The sequence below is a fragment of the Culex quinquefasciatus genome, chromosome 3 (assembly GCF_015732765.1).
Source record: "Culex quinquefasciatus strain JHB chromosome 3, VPISU_Cqui_1.0_pri_paternal, whole genome shotgun sequence".
NCBI classification, from domain to species: domain Eukaryota; kingdom Metazoa; phylum Arthropoda; class Insecta; order Diptera; family Culicidae; genus Culex; species Culex quinquefasciatus.
In genome coordinates, this window is record NC_051863.1 from 162,047,483 (window position 1) to 162,060,882 (window position 13,400).

General features: G+C 36.6%; 7 protein-coding genes and 1 long non-coding RNA gene across 8 annotated transcripts; 5 read left to right on the forward strand and 3 right to left on the reverse strand.

Annotated features, from left to right (window-relative positions):
- Positions 1-4: 4 nt before the first annotated feature.
- Positions 5-758, reverse strand: LOC119770532 (protein lethal(2)essential for life-like). The gene has a single exon (XM_038265584.1). It carries the CDS (start codon positions 612-614, stop codon positions 78-80), a length of 537 nt encoding a protein of 178 aa, XP_038121512.1. The 5' UTR covers positions 615-758; the 3' UTR covers positions 5-77.
- Positions 759-1,369: 611 nt separating this feature from the next.
- Positions 1,370-2,203, forward strand: LOC6037265 (protein lethal(2)essential for life). Its single transcript, XM_001847141.2, has one exon. It carries the CDS (start codon positions 1,522-1,524, stop codon positions 2,080-2,082), a length of 561 nt encoding a protein of 186 aa, XP_001847193.1. The 5' UTR covers positions 1,370-1,521; the 3' UTR covers positions 2,083-2,203.
- Positions 2,204-4,030: 1,827 nt separating this feature from the next.
- On the reverse strand, positions 4,031-4,675 carry LOC6037267 (heat shock protein 23). Its single transcript, XM_001847143.2, has one exon. The coding sequence runs from the start codon at positions 4,570-4,572 to the stop codon at positions 4,048-4,050; it is 525 nt and encodes a 174-aa protein (XP_001847195.2). The 5' UTR covers positions 4,573-4,675; the 3' UTR covers positions 4,031-4,047.
- A 1,591-nt stretch (positions 4,676-6,266) lies between these two features.
- LOC119770536 lies at positions 6,267-7,132 on the forward strand. The gene is made up of 3 exons (XR_005278877.1): positions 6,267-6,575; positions 6,640-6,851; positions 6,905-7,132. It is a non-coding gene; the product is annotated as an uncharacterized LOC119770536 (long non-coding RNA).
- A 338-nt stretch (positions 7,133-7,470) lies between these two features.
- Positions 7,471-8,787, forward strand: LOC119770529 (THAP domain-containing protein 2-like). Its single transcript, XM_038265580.1, has 4 exons — positions 7,471-7,529; positions 7,773-8,003; positions 8,062-8,306; positions 8,375-8,787. The coding sequence occupies exons 2-4, from the start codon at positions 7,778-7,780 to the stop codon at positions 8,516-8,518; spliced, it is 615 nt and encodes a 204-aa protein (XP_038121508.1). The 5' UTR covers positions 7,471-7,529; positions 7,773-7,777; the 3' UTR covers positions 8,519-8,787.
- Positions 8,788-8,829: 42 nt separating this feature from the next.
- On the reverse strand, positions 8,830-9,568 carry LOC6037266 (protein lethal(2)essential for life). The gene has a single exon (XM_001847142.2). It carries the CDS (start codon positions 9,454-9,456, stop codon positions 8,920-8,922), a length of 537 nt encoding a protein of 178 aa, XP_001847194.2. The 5' UTR covers positions 9,457-9,568; the 3' UTR covers positions 8,830-8,919.
- Positions 9,569-10,212: 644 nt separating this feature from the next.
- Positions 10,213-11,046, forward strand: LOC119770531 (protein lethal(2)essential for life-like). The gene has a single exon (XM_038265581.1). It carries the CDS (start codon positions 10,366-10,368, stop codon positions 10,924-10,926), a length of 561 nt encoding a protein of 186 aa, XP_038121509.1. The 5' UTR covers positions 10,213-10,365; the 3' UTR covers positions 10,927-11,046.
- A 673-nt stretch (positions 11,047-11,719) lies between these two features.
- LOC119770534 lies at positions 11,720-12,484 on the forward strand. Its single transcript, XM_038265586.1, has 3 exons — positions 11,720-12,010; positions 12,067-12,254; positions 12,314-12,484. The coding sequence occupies exons 1-3, from the start codon at positions 11,785-11,787 to the stop codon at positions 12,419-12,421; spliced, it is 522 nt and encodes a 173-aa protein (XP_038121514.1). The 5' UTR covers positions 11,720-11,784; the 3' UTR covers positions 12,422-12,484.
- Positions 12,485-13,400: the final 916 nt, after the last annotated feature.

Consider the following 13,400-nt stretch of genomic DNA (forward strand, 5'->3'; position numbering starts at 1 on the left):
TATATTTTTTATTTTCCGATGTTAATTTAAGAAACGTGAAATCGAATGGTCTGAAATACTGAAAATACGAAGTTTTATTAATCAGCTGTTTTCTGACTTTTCGGTTCATCCTCAGCTATCTGCTCTGTCCGCACGATTGGTATCGTCCTTTCTTTTGCTGGTACTTCTGGCAGTGCCAATCTGGGAGCCCTAATGGTCAGCACTCCATCGGATGACAGTGACGATGCAACCTTTTCCAGGTCGTGTCCCTCCGGAAGTCGGTACTTCCGAACAAAGTGCCTCGACACAAATCCTTCCTCGTCCTGTTTCTCTTCGTGCTTTCCCTCAACTGTAATGTAATTGTCGACCATTTTGACGGAGATTTCCTCTGGTTTGAAGTTCTGGACATCGATGCTGACTTCGAAGCTTTCTCTGGACTTCTTTTGAACGGCATTGTTTTGTTGGTTCTCGGTGACACACGTACAACGACGTCGTTTTGGTCCTCGGCGAGTGGGTATGTTGGCCACGAGAAGATTTGCCGGAAACTCATCATCGAATAATGATTTCTCCATAATGCTCGGACGCATGAAATCGTCCATGAAACTGTCCCGGAACAAAATCGGAATGATGGACATTTTGTATGAATCGCTTGATTTCACTTTGTATGATAACTAAAGAACTTTAACTAAAACTTGAACTTCTTCGACGTAGTAACGTTTGCGCTTGATGTGTTCACTTGCGTGCTCGGTGTTGAACTGATGTCGAGCAGTGAGTTCTGCTTGCAATATATAAGGCAAACCCTGAATTTCTAGTACTTTCTAGGAATATCTCGTGAGTTCCACTTGAATTTTCCATTCATTCATCACATACCTACATTCAACTTGCTCTTTTGCGAATCTTCATGCGTAGAAAAATCGGGAAATGTATCGAATATTTTCGCGATTTGCTTAATACACGTCGCGATTCTCGAACTTTCGCAAAGTAATTAGTTTTTTCAGCAATAGTAATTTTTGATAGCTTGGCAATTTCTTTTTTTTCTATCATTAAATGACAGAACTTGACAATGGATTAAACTCAATCTTAAAATCTTTTAATGGCTGAATAATACTAGTTTTAATAATTTAAAAAAATATATTTGTAGGCCAAATTTCCAACCCACGAAAAAAACAAAAGAGACTTAAAAGTATCGGTTTAAATAATAAATGTAAACTATGTTTACTACTTAATTATAGAGATTTTGCTAGCAAAATCTCAAAAAGAAAAAAAATGGTTCTGTTGAATTCTGTTAAGGTGAAATTCATTGTATTTTTGAGAATGATTCATGCAGAATTCACGAGCAGGTTCTCGAAACATCCACTCAAATGAACTCCGAATACCGCGCTCGAATATAAAAGCCACCAGCACTCACAGCTCGACATCAGTTCAGCGCAAAGTGAGCAAGTGTGCAAAGCTACAAGAAAAAAAGCAGCTAGTTCTTAATACAAAGTTACAATAAAATTCAAGTGTTGAGCAGAGAAAAAGTGTTAAAAACTGAAAAGCAAAATGTCGATCATCCCAATTCTGTTCCGAGACAGCTTCATGGATGACTTCCTGGACGATTTCATGGAGCTTCCGAGGGAACGATTCTTCACCAGAGCATACCCAAATGATATGCTGATGGCCATTAATAACTTGCCCCTCCGTCGAGGATACCAACGATCTTGCCCGTACAATCAAGTTAGAAAGGAAAACCAGGCTAAGGATGGCAGCTTCCAAGTCAGCGTTGATGTTCAGCATTTCAAACCAGAGGAAATTTCCGTTAAAATGAATGGAAATTACGTCACAGTTGAGGGAAAGCACGAGGAAAAGCAGGACGAGCAAGGTTACGTGTTTAGACACTTTGTCCGAAAGTATCAGTTGCCAGAAGGACACGATCTGGAGAAGGTAGCGTCGTCACTCTCATCCGATGGAGTGCTCACCATTAAAGCTCCCAGATTGGCACTGCCAGAAGCACCAGAGACGGACAAGTTCATTCCTATTGTGAAAACGGGAAAACCTGCCAAGCAAATCGAAAATGGAAATGTCAACAAAGAAAATAAGACAATTGCTGCTGAAAAACAGTGAAATGCATTTGTAACCTTACTAATTATTATTAAATTATTCATTGCCATTTTTCCGTTTTCATTGCCAAAGACTTCTCAGTTGAGGAAATAAATATAAGAAATTAGTTTTGCATACCAAAAAAGAGTCTTTATTTAAATCCGAAACATTTCCATTGCTCCATAAAACTTTAAAACTTAAAACTGTTCACTGACTTGTTTCCATAAATTAAACGTTTACGCACTTAAATTGACTCTAACCATACCATTACGCACTTAAATTGACTCTAACCATAAATTAAACGTTTACGCACTTAAATTGACTCTAACAATGTTGCATGGAGAAAAAATAAAAGTTACTAAAATTAGTTGATTCATATGACGTGGAAAAAACCACTAAGAATACACTCAAACCTAGTTGGTTTGACACCAACTGTTGTCAAACGAACGGGGTCACTTTTTAGTTTGACACCCCTTTTACGCGGAGTTTACACAAACAACCAACGGTTTGTTTTGATAGTGTGCGTGAGCGACGTTTAAAAAGGGACATTTCGTCACTTTTTAGTTTGACTTTGACCAACCAATGGGGTACAAACTAAAAAAGTGTCAAACAAAAAAGTGACAAACCACTGGGGTTGAGTGTTATCGAATCTTCTGATAATCAAGATTTAGGATAATAGAGTCTGCACTGTACTTACTTTAAAAAAATCTTTTCTTAAAATAATAAATAGCAGATAGATGATAACTTAGATGATAACACACAAATAATTTTGTTCTCAAGCAGCTGAAGCATAAACGATCATTTTAAATGTTTAATGAATTTTCTTGAATTCATTCGACACTCACTTTATTTGCGATTGACAGTAGCAGTTGAGTGTCCCCAACATAAACTATAAAGCAAAACATAAACATAAACATTAGCTTTCGCGAATCTTGACCACTCGCTTTCCGCTTCGTGCCCGCAGTTGTTTAATCCGGAGTATTTCCGCCGGGCTCCCTACTTTCGGCGTGATCCGACGTGCAGTGACTCGTCGCATTATTTTTCGTCGCCGTTTCGTGCGTTCTTAAGTATTTCGCTTCCCGCGCCGTGGCCGCGGTAGATTAACCCGGAGTATCGAGGAGACTACACTGCGAAATCGCTCATTCAGAATTCGGACAAGGGTCGTGGCAACGTACGGACCTACAACGACACACAGCTCCTGTCGAAGGATGCTAAAACGGCGATCACGCAAATTGTAGTCGACGAATTCGTGGACAAATTTGGCAAACCAGTTAATTTACATAGTTTCGAGGATAAGATTTATTTGAGGCTCCCAAATTACTACGACTGCAATGCAGATATCGTAGACACGATTATTGTAAACGATGAACACTAGAATAAATGTAATAAAAATTACCAGGAATTGCTTAATTATGCTGTTAACCTGTACATAAAAGTAAGAATAAATATATGGAATAAAAAATTATCTGTATTTTATTTGATAAAATCCAAATTTTAATCAGTATGGCATTTTTAGATTCAATTTAATGCTTTGTTGTTTCAATTTAACCACTAGTTTTGAATTGAAAAAAAGCTGCGTTTCTTTCAACAAAAAATAATACGTTGTTTCAACAAAAAACCGATTTGAACGCAATTCTGTCAAATTTTAATCAACAAAAATAAAGGTAGATTCAACAAAAAAACTGCTTTGATACAACAAAATGTTCTGATTTGAAACAACAAAATTGAAGGGTTGATTCAATGCGAAAATTTTGTTGATTATATTCAACAAAATATTTTGTTGAATCAAACCTTGTACAGGCTGATTCTACAAAACATTTTTCTGCGTGCTTTTAAGTGCTCTAAAAACGGCTGATCCTATTCAGACTGTAGTCCCGATTCGCCCCAGTTGACGGTATTATTCTTTTTTTGATACTCAATTCTCTAAATAAACTAAATTTATACAGTGTAATGAAGCATAAACATATAGAAATACATTAAAGAAACATTTTATTCATTAACATTCGATTTATCACTAACAGTCTTCTCCGCTCGTAAAACTGGAATTGTCCTGTCCATTGCTGGTGCTTCAAGTAATGCCAATCTGGGAGCCCTAACGGTCAGCACTCCATCGGATGAGAGTGACGATGCAACCTTTTCCAGATCGTGTCCCTCCGGAAGTCGGTACTTTCGAACAAAATGCCTCGACACAAATCCGTGCTCGTCCTGCTTTTCCTCGTGCTTTCCCTCGACTGTGATGTAATTGTCCACCATTTTGACGGAGATTTCCTCTGGCTTGAAGTTCTGGACATTGATGCTGACTTCGAAGCCTTCTTTGATTTTCTTCTGAACGATCTTATTTTCCTCTGGGTTACATGCGCAGCGTCGTTTATTTCCTCGACGAGTTGGAATGCCGTTGAATGCCACAAGAAATTCGGACGGAAATTCATCATCGAAAACTGCCTTGTCCAAAATGCTTGGGCGCAGCAAGTCGTCCATGAAACTGTCCCGGAACAGGAGGGGAATTAGCGACATGACGATTTCACTTGTTTTCACTTTTCCAATTGAATTAAATTAAATTATTCTTCGACTTGAAGTGTTTGGTACTATTCGTGTTAGATGTGTTCACTTGTTTGCGTTGCCTCGAACTGATGTCGAGCAGTGAGTTCTGCTGGCAATTTATACATCAAACACGGCATTTCTAGTACTTTCGAGGGAGATGATTCGAGAAGAATCTCGTGGGTTCTGCTTGAATCACGATTCGAGAATGAACTGGAGGGTTCACTTTGGATCGAATTCGAGAACTCACTAGAAACACTCATCACACGAACAATTCATGTGGTGAGTGCCTCATATTCATTAGAGAAGGTTCTCTAACATTCATGTGTAACGAACTTTGAGTTACATTTGGAAACATTTTGTTGACCATTCTCCAAATTCACGCAGCTGTGTTATTTTTGATAAAAAACCTGGACGGAAATGTTATGCCCTATCCGATGGTGCATAAAAGAATATATGAGACCGGTTCGATGCCGACGGATTTTCCGACGACGTAATTCTGGATTGGTACGAATGTTCAACGGAAAAACCATTCTAACGATTCAAAGGCTACTACAAACATCGCAATGGAGCATCCGCAGTCGAGCAGTTTTTGACAGTTCGCTCCATAAGAAATACATTGTAGAAAAAAGCAAAAACTGCTCGAATGGAAGTGCTCCATTGTTGACATTTAGTTGAAAATGTTGTTAAATTATGATAAGTTTTATATAGAACATTCAAAGTCATATAAACTACTTTTTTTATACTAAGCAATAAGTTAACTCTATAATCAATTTTAATTCTTTTTCTGGAAAGTTGGGGTTTGGAAGTTCGAGTAACGGTGATTTATCAACAAATAACTTCATATTTGTTAATATTGCGAAAGAAGTACAAAGTTTTTTTTTGATTTTTTTTTGTTATGGAACTCAAAAGGAACTTTTTAGAAAAAATCATATTTTCATAAGCTTTCTGTGGCCAAATGTTCGGCATGAGTTTCTTAACAAAACGTTCCACAAATTTCATCAAAAAAGTATATAGCGATTAAGGGGTGTACACACTTTTTCACATAAATACTCTGATTTAAAAGGAATCCTTATATTGCCAAACATATTAGAGTTTCGTTATTTTGCTCTGTAAATATATGGAGGATTGTTAGTAGATGTTGGAAAAAAATAACTTTCCAATGGCGGCCTTATTTTAAAATATGTAATGAATACTTTTATGATATTTAGTTAAACTCTGCTACCTAGAAAAAACAGATTAATTGGGTCCTAAAATGAAACTTAGATTGCTGATATTATTGTTTACAGCGATAAAGTTTATTTTTCTGAGTACAATGACCCTTTGTACGACCACAAAGAGTTTAAAATGGATTTTTAAATTAATTTTGAAAAATTATCCTCGCGGTCCTTCTTGACAGAAAAGCTCCTACTTGACAGCTCGTTCCAAGGGGACCATAGTCCATCGAAAAAATGTTGTCTTGTCAATATTTTTTTTGCATTAAAACGAAAAAAAGTGATCAGAAATGGTTTTTAATCGTGTTTTTTACCGTTGTACATAAAAATTGACATAGGGATGTAGTACCCAATTCAAGCTTCTCGTACAAACCACCATTTCAAACTAATGAATAATTGTGTTGACATCACTCACATTAGTTTCCATTGACAGTTGAGTTCTCAATAGCTGAGTGACCCATCTAAAACAGCTGATTTAATTTCCAAAACATTAACATTTGCTTAAGTTTGCATAAAGTAATTTTTGTTTGATAAAAAAAATGCCATCTCATACATGTATTGTGTGTAAATTAAAGTTGACATTTGTGAAGCAAAGAAAGCTTGCCGTTTCCTTTCACGCATTTCCAAGGTATCCATACACAAAACAAGCATGGATAGAGTTTTGCGGCACCGACACAGGTGTGGTGTGCTCGGGACACTTTTCCGACGACTGCTTTATTGCTGGGCGTGAAGACAATTATAAACGTCGCCGATTGTTTGCATGGGGTTTGTATTTTTTGTGTGATATTTCATTGAAAATATTTCATGATAATTTCATTGGAATTTCCAGCTGTACCCACTATTCGAGTCCCAGTAAAAATAAATGGATCAAGCATTTTATCTGAAAACAGTTCATCGAGTTTGAGTGAAACTATTCAACCAGAAATTTCAAAGTCCGTTGACTCGAAGGAAGCTACGCACATTTCGGCGGATGATATAATTTTAACACAGCGTGCAACAGTTTCCCAGCTCAAGGCCCAAGTGCAGGAGCATAAATCAAAGGTGGGAACTGATATTTTTTTTTGTTTTGTTGTGCTAAACATTATAAATTTTAGCTGGAAGACACGAACAAAAAGTTACACGAGATGGAAAGAGCGATCTTCGAGCGAGATTGCGTAATCGAAGACCTTCGAAAAACTCTGGACGACGTGACGAGAAATTCATATTCAGAGACTCTTCATGTTGATTTTATAGATGATATCAAAATTGAGGATAGTGAGCTTCAATCGTCTTGAATTAACATCTTAAACTTAAAATTAAATTTGCTTTATTCCGTGACGAATTTTATTGTGTTTCATTATCATGTCCGAAAGGCATCTTTTTGAACGGGAGCGAATGACCCATAGGGTTAAAGTTCCCCCAATAAAATCAACAACAGCAACATCTTTTGATCTGAATAGTTTTTTTTTTGCTTTAAAAAAATAAACATCAATTTTTGGGCGCGCAAAAATTTGTGATTTTTTTCTTTGAAAATCTTGTTTTGGAACACAAGAAAAATAGTTTCACATATTGGAAATTGTACACCAAACTGTTGGAAATATTTTTTCTCATCCGCATCTGGCATAAGTTTTATAAAAATGCATAATCAACAATACTTTTTTTTCAAAAAATCATAGGTTTACGCTATTTGTTAATAGGTGGCGAAATATGTCTTTTAGCTTTGCTGCAAATCCTCTACAGGTAAATTATATTCTTTTAGATATTTATTTAAATACAATTTTGTTATCATTTTTTTTTATTTTCTTAGCAACTGTTTTGAATGTTTTGAATGAACTAAGTTGGATTCATCCGCTTCACTCAGATGAGTTGTGATTGACAGTTGAATTTGAGTTCTCAATGGTTGCGCTGACCAACATAAACAACCTGTGTTCATTTTTAAAACGTAAACATTCGCTTGAATTTTCATAAGACGACCTTTGCTAAGGAAAATGCCGTCCTACAGATGTGTTGTGTGCCAACTATCGTCGAGATTCGTTAAGTCGAAAAACCTTTCCATTTCCTTTCACGGTTTCCCAAGTGATCCAGACAAAAAACAAGCATGGAAAGAGTTTTGTGGCACCGACACAGGTGTGGTGTGCTCGGAGCACTTTTCCGACGATTGCTTTCTTGGCGCGCGCGAAGAAAAGAATAAACGCCGTCGGCTGGTTAACAGGGGTAAACACATGAATTTAGTTTGTTTTTGAAAAGATTTACCGTAAATTTGAATTCTCAGCTGTACCCACTTTGCGGTTCTCTGTGACGACTCATGGAACAAGAATCCTGTCGACTACCTACTCCCAAGAAAATGATCCCTCTTATTTTGGTGTTCAGCCTATGAAGGAGGACTTTTCCGAGGAAGACTTTTCCCAGTCCTTTGACTACATAGCAGAAGAAGACATGTCAGAGGAAGATGCAGTTTCGGCAAAGGATGACATAATTTCCGATCTCAGGAGCCAAGTTGCTGAATATAAAACACAGGAGATAATTTTTTTTTGCTACGTTTATTTCTACTAGATCAGATAGATAGATTCTATATTCTGTTTTAGCTGGAAGACACGACCAAAAAGTTAAACGAGATGGAAGAAGCCATTTTTGACCGAGATTGTATCATCGAGGACCTCCGCAAAAAGCTGGACGATGTCCAGAATGGATTATTACCCGACCAAATTAAAATAGAGATTAATGATTAAGTATGAAACGAAACAATTCGCGTTTCAGTCCCATTAATTGGCATTCACTGATTAAGATTTCTTCATCTGACTAAAAGCGGTTGAAAAATTTGTTAAAGATGAGCGCGCTCATCCCCTCTTTTTGTACATGTAGGGCCATTTCACCTCTAGATTCGATCACACGACCTTTAGATGCGAGTTAAATGGTCGAGAATCCGTGTCCTTGTAGAAGCTGTGTATGTGATGTGTTAATTAGATTAAATATAAACTAGCGTATAACATTTGTTTTACATTTCGGAATTTTCATTTATTGAAAATAAAAAAAACGGATATTTTTAGAACTTAAATATATATTTTTTTATTTTCCGATGTTAATTTAAGAAACGTTAAACCGAATGGTCTGAAATACTGAAAATACGCTGTTAATCAGCTGTTTTCTGACTTTTGGGTTCATCCTCAGCAATCTGCTCTGTCCGCACGATTGGTATCGACCTTTCTTTTGCTGGTACTTCTGGCAGTGCCAATCTGGGAGCCCTAATGGTCAGCACTCCATCGGATGACAGTGACGATGCAACCTTTTCCAGGTCGTGTCCCTCCGGAAGTCGGTACTTCCGAACAAAGTGCCTCGACACAAATCCTTCCTCGTCCTGTTTCTCCTCGTGCTTTCCCTCAACTGTAATGTAATTGTCGACCATTTTGACGGAGATTTCCTCTGGTTTGAAGTTCTGGACATCGATGCTGACTTCGAAGCTTTCTCTGGACTTCTTTTGAACGGCATTGTTTTGCTGGTTCTCGGTGACACACGTACAACGACGTCGTTTTGGTCCTCGGCGAGTGGGTATGTTGGCCACGAGAAGATTTGCCGGAAATTCATCATCGAATAATGATTTCTCCATAATGCTCGGACGCATGAAATCGTCCATGAAACTGTCCCGGAACAAAATCGGAATGATGGACATTTTGTATGAATCGCTTGATTTCACTTTGTATGATAACTAAACAACTTTAACCTAAACTTAAACTTCTTCGACGTAGTAACGTTTGCGCTTGATGTGTTCACTTGCGTGCTCGGTGTTGAACTGATGTCGAGCAGTGAGTTCTGCTTGCAATATATAAGGCAAACCATGAATTTCTAGTACTTTCGAGGAATATCTCGTGAGTTCCACTTGAATTTTCCATTCATTCATCACATACCTACATTCAACTTGCTCTTTTGCGAATCTTCATGCGTAGAAAAATCGGGAAATGTATCGAATATTTTCGCGATTTGCTTAATACACGTCGCGATTCTCGAACTTTCGCAAAGTAATTAGTTTTTTCAGCAGTAGTATTTTTTGATAGCTTGGCAATTTCTTTTTTTTTCTATCATTAAATGACAGAACTTGGCAATGGATTAAACTCAATCTTATAATCTTTTAATGGCTGAATAATACTAGTTTTAAAAATTTAAAAAAAATATATTTGTAGGCCAAATTTCCAACCCACGAAAAAAATAAAAGAGACTTAAAAGTCTCGGTTTAAATAATAAATGTAAACTATGTTTACTACTTAATTATAGAGATTTTGCTAGCAAAATCTCAAAAAGAAAAAAAATGGTTCTGTTGAATTCTGTAAAGGTGAAATTCATCGTATTTTTGAGAATGATTCATGCAGAATTCACGAGCAGGTTCTCGAAACATCCACTCAAATGAACTCCGAATACCGCGCTCGAATATAAAAGCCACCAGCACTCACAGCTCGACATCAGTTCAGCGCAAAGTGAGCAAGTGTGCAAAGCTACAAGAAAAAAAGCAGCTAGTTCTTAATACAAAGTTACAATAAAATTCAAGTGTTGAGCAGAGAAAAAGTGTTAAAAACTGAAAAGCAAAATGTCAATCATCCCAATTCTGTTCCGAGACAGCTTCATGGATGACTTCCTGGACGACTTCATGGAGCTTCCGAGGGAACGATTCTTCACCAGAGCATACCCAAATGATATGCTGATGGCCATTAATAACTTACCCCTCCGTCGAGGATACCAACGATCTTGCCCGTACAATCAAGTTAGAAAGGAAAACCAGTCTAAGGATGGTAGTTTCCAAGTCAGCGTTGATGTTCAGCATTTCAAACCAGAGGAAATTTCCGTTAAAATGAATGGAAATTACGTCACAGTTGAGGGAAAGCACGAGGAAAAGCAGGACGAGCAAGGTTACGTGTTTAGACACTTTGTCCGAAAGTATCAGTTGCCAGAAGGACACGATCTGGAGAAGGTAGCGTCGTCACTCTCATCCGATGGAGTGCTCACCATTAAAGCTCCCAGATTGGCACTGCCAGAAGCACCAGAGACAGAAAAGTCCATTCCTATTTTGAAAACGGGAAAACCAGCCAAGCAAATCGAAAATGGAAATGTCAACAAAGAAAATAAGACAATTGCAGCTGAAAAACAGTGAAATGCATTTGTAACCTTACTAATTATTATTAAATTATTCATTTCCATTTTTCGTTTTCATTGCCAAAGACTTCTCAGTTGAGGAAATAAATATAAGAAATTAGTTTTGCATACCAAAAAAGAGTCTTTATTTAAATCCGAAACATTTCCATTGCTCCATAAAACTTTAAAACTTAAAACTGTTCACTGACTTGTTTCCATAAATTAAACGTTTACGCACTTAAATTGACTCTAACAATGTTGAATGGAGAAAAAATAAAAGTTACTAAAATTAGTTGATTCATATGACGTGGAAAAAACCACTAAGAATACACTTAAACCTAGTTGGTTTGACACCAACTGTTGTCAAACGAACGGGGTCACTTTTTAGTTTGACACCCCTTTTACGCGGAGTTTACACAAACAACCAACGGTTTGTTTTGATAGTGTGCGTGAGCGACGTTTAAAAAGGGACATTTCGTCACTTTTTAGTTTGACTTTGACCAACCAATGGGGTACAAACTGAAAAAGTGTCAAACGAAAAAGTGACAAACCACTGGGGTTGAGTGTTATCGAATCTTCTGATAATCAAGATTTAGGATAATAGAGTCTGCACTGTACTTACTTAAAAAAATCTTTTCTTAAAATAATAAATAGCAGATAGATGATAACTTAGATGATAACACACAAATAATTTTGTTCTCAAGCAGCTGAAGCATAAACGATCATTTTAAATGTTGAATGAATTTTCTTGAATTCATTCGACACTCACTTTATTTGCGATTGACAGTAGCTGTTGAGTGTCCCCAACATAAACTATAAAGCAAAACATAAACATAAACATTAGCTTTCGCGAGCTAAATAAGTTTTGCTTCGGGAAATGCCGAGCTTCAAGTGCATTGTGTGCAAGATATCGTTGACGTCCGTGAAGCGGAGAAATGTCGCCATTTCTTTTCACAATTTTCCCAGCGATCCAGAGAGAAAGCAAGCGTGGATAGAATTTTGTGGCACCGACACAGGTGTGGTGTGCTCGGAGCACTTTTCCGACGATTGCTTTCTTGGCGGGCGCGACGAGAAACCCAAACGTCGTCGGTTGGTCACAAGGGGTAAAATTTTTAATTGATTGCAGTTTTTATTTGAGTAATAAATTTAATATTCTCAGCTGTTCCTACAATACGATTCTCTGTAATGGAAAATGGAACAAGAATCCTGCCGACTACCAACTCTGAAGACCATGATCCCGATGACTTTTCCGAGTCCTTTGACTACATGCCAGAGGAAGATGCAATATCGCTACAGCATGACACGATTTCCGAGCTATCAAACCAAGTTGAAGAGTACAAAAACCAGGTGAGAAATTATTGCTAAACTTATTTCTATAACATTGTTTTACAGGTGTTTACTTTTAGCTTGAAGACTCGACCAAGAAGTTACACGAGATGGAAGTAGCATTATTTGAGCGCGATTGTATCATCGAGGAACTGCGGAAAAAGTTAAACGAAGCTACAAAGAACTAATTTTTGATTAGGTCCAATTAAAACTCTGTTTCGGAAAATTAAAATCAAAATGCCAACAATTTATTCGATGCTTTTTATTTGTCGTCTTTTGTTGTAGGGTAATCTATTAGTGGACCCCTTTCCAAAGGGTTTTGGATGAAAAATTAAAAAATATCACAATTTCAAGCGTGTTTTTTTCTGCAAATCTTTTATTTGGCAAGTTCAGCATCATTTAAAACAATGTTTACTGACATTTAATTGTCCCTTTCGCCAAAATAAGTGATTTTATTTCGACATCTGAAATCAGCCATGGCCACTAGCATTTTCACAGCAAAACAGCATTGATATTTTATGATTGAATTAACTATCCAATAATTTGTTGACTGATTGTTTAACTTCAGTAAGTCGAAAAAATGTAAGTTTAAGAAACTTTACTAAAGTAAAGCGAAACACTGCTAATTTCGATCAAAAATTAGGGGGTCCAATATAGGACACCGAAAATCCTATCTTTTCCAAAAGTGGACCCCTGTAGATTAAACCTTCAAAAATGAAGTAAACTGTGTATTTAAGCAAATTTTTCTCTGAAACATGCAATAAATGCTTGTTTTAATCAACCTAATTTCATATTTTTTCAATTATGAGTATAAATATAGCTGTTTTCAAGGAAAAAGTACCCGTAGCCGTAGGAATTTTTAACTAATCAAAAAGCATCATAATTAAAGTTTGAAATGATATTTTATAATGATAAAGCAATAACAAAACATGTTTTGAAAATAAACATGCGAGATTTTATCAGCAACTATAAACAAATCTATTGTTTTGATTCAGTCAACTATTTATGTAATTAACATGGAAAAATTTGCATCAAAATTACGTTTTTAATCATTTTTATGTTTACAGAAATTTTTGAAACGTTTTCTTTGATCTTTTTCAAAAATAAATGTCTTTCGATGTCTATTAAATTTTTGTTGTTGATGAAAACAGGTGTTTTTTTGGGTAA

Coding starts and splice junctions, on each gene's coding strand:
- LOC119770532 (XM_038265584.1), bottom strand. CDS start 614: ATGTCCATCATTCCGATTTTGTTCCGGGACAGTTTCATGGACGATTTC.
- LOC6037265 (XM_001847141.2), top strand. CDS start 1,522: ATGTCGATCATCCCAATTCTGTTCCGAGACAGCTTCATGGATGACTTC.
- LOC6037267 (XM_001847143.2), bottom strand. CDS start 4,572: ATGTCGCTAATTCCCCTCCTGTTCCGGGACAGTTTCATGGACGACTTG.
- LOC119770529 (XM_038265580.1), top strand. CDS start 7,778: ATGCCGTCCTACAGATGTGTTGTGTGCCAACTATCGTCGAGATTCGTT. Junction 8,004..8,061: donor CCGTCGGCTGGTTAACAGGG/GTAAACACATGA, acceptor TTGAATTCTCAG/CTGTACCCACTTTGCGGTTC. Junction 8,307..8,374: donor TTGCTGAATATAAAACACAG/GAGATAATTTTT, acceptor ATTCTGTTTTAG/CTGGAAGACACGACCAAAAA.
- LOC6037266 (XM_001847142.2), bottom strand. CDS start 9,456: ATGTCCATCATTCCGATTTTGTTCCGGGACAGTTTCATGGACGATTTC.
- LOC119770531 (XM_038265581.1), top strand. CDS start 10,366: ATGTCAATCATCCCAATTCTGTTCCGAGACAGCTTCATGGATGACTTC.
- LOC119770534 (XM_038265586.1), top strand. CDS start 11,785: ATGCCGAGCTTCAAGTGCATTGTGTGCAAGATATCGTTGACGTCCGTG. Junction 12,011..12,066: donor TCGTCGGTTGGTCACAAGGG/GTAAAATTTTTA, acceptor TAATATTCTCAG/CTGTTCCTACAATACGATTC. Junction 12,255..12,313: donor TTGAAGAGTACAAAAACCAG/GTGAGAAATTAT, acceptor GTTTACTTTTAG/CTTGAAGACTCGACCAAGAA.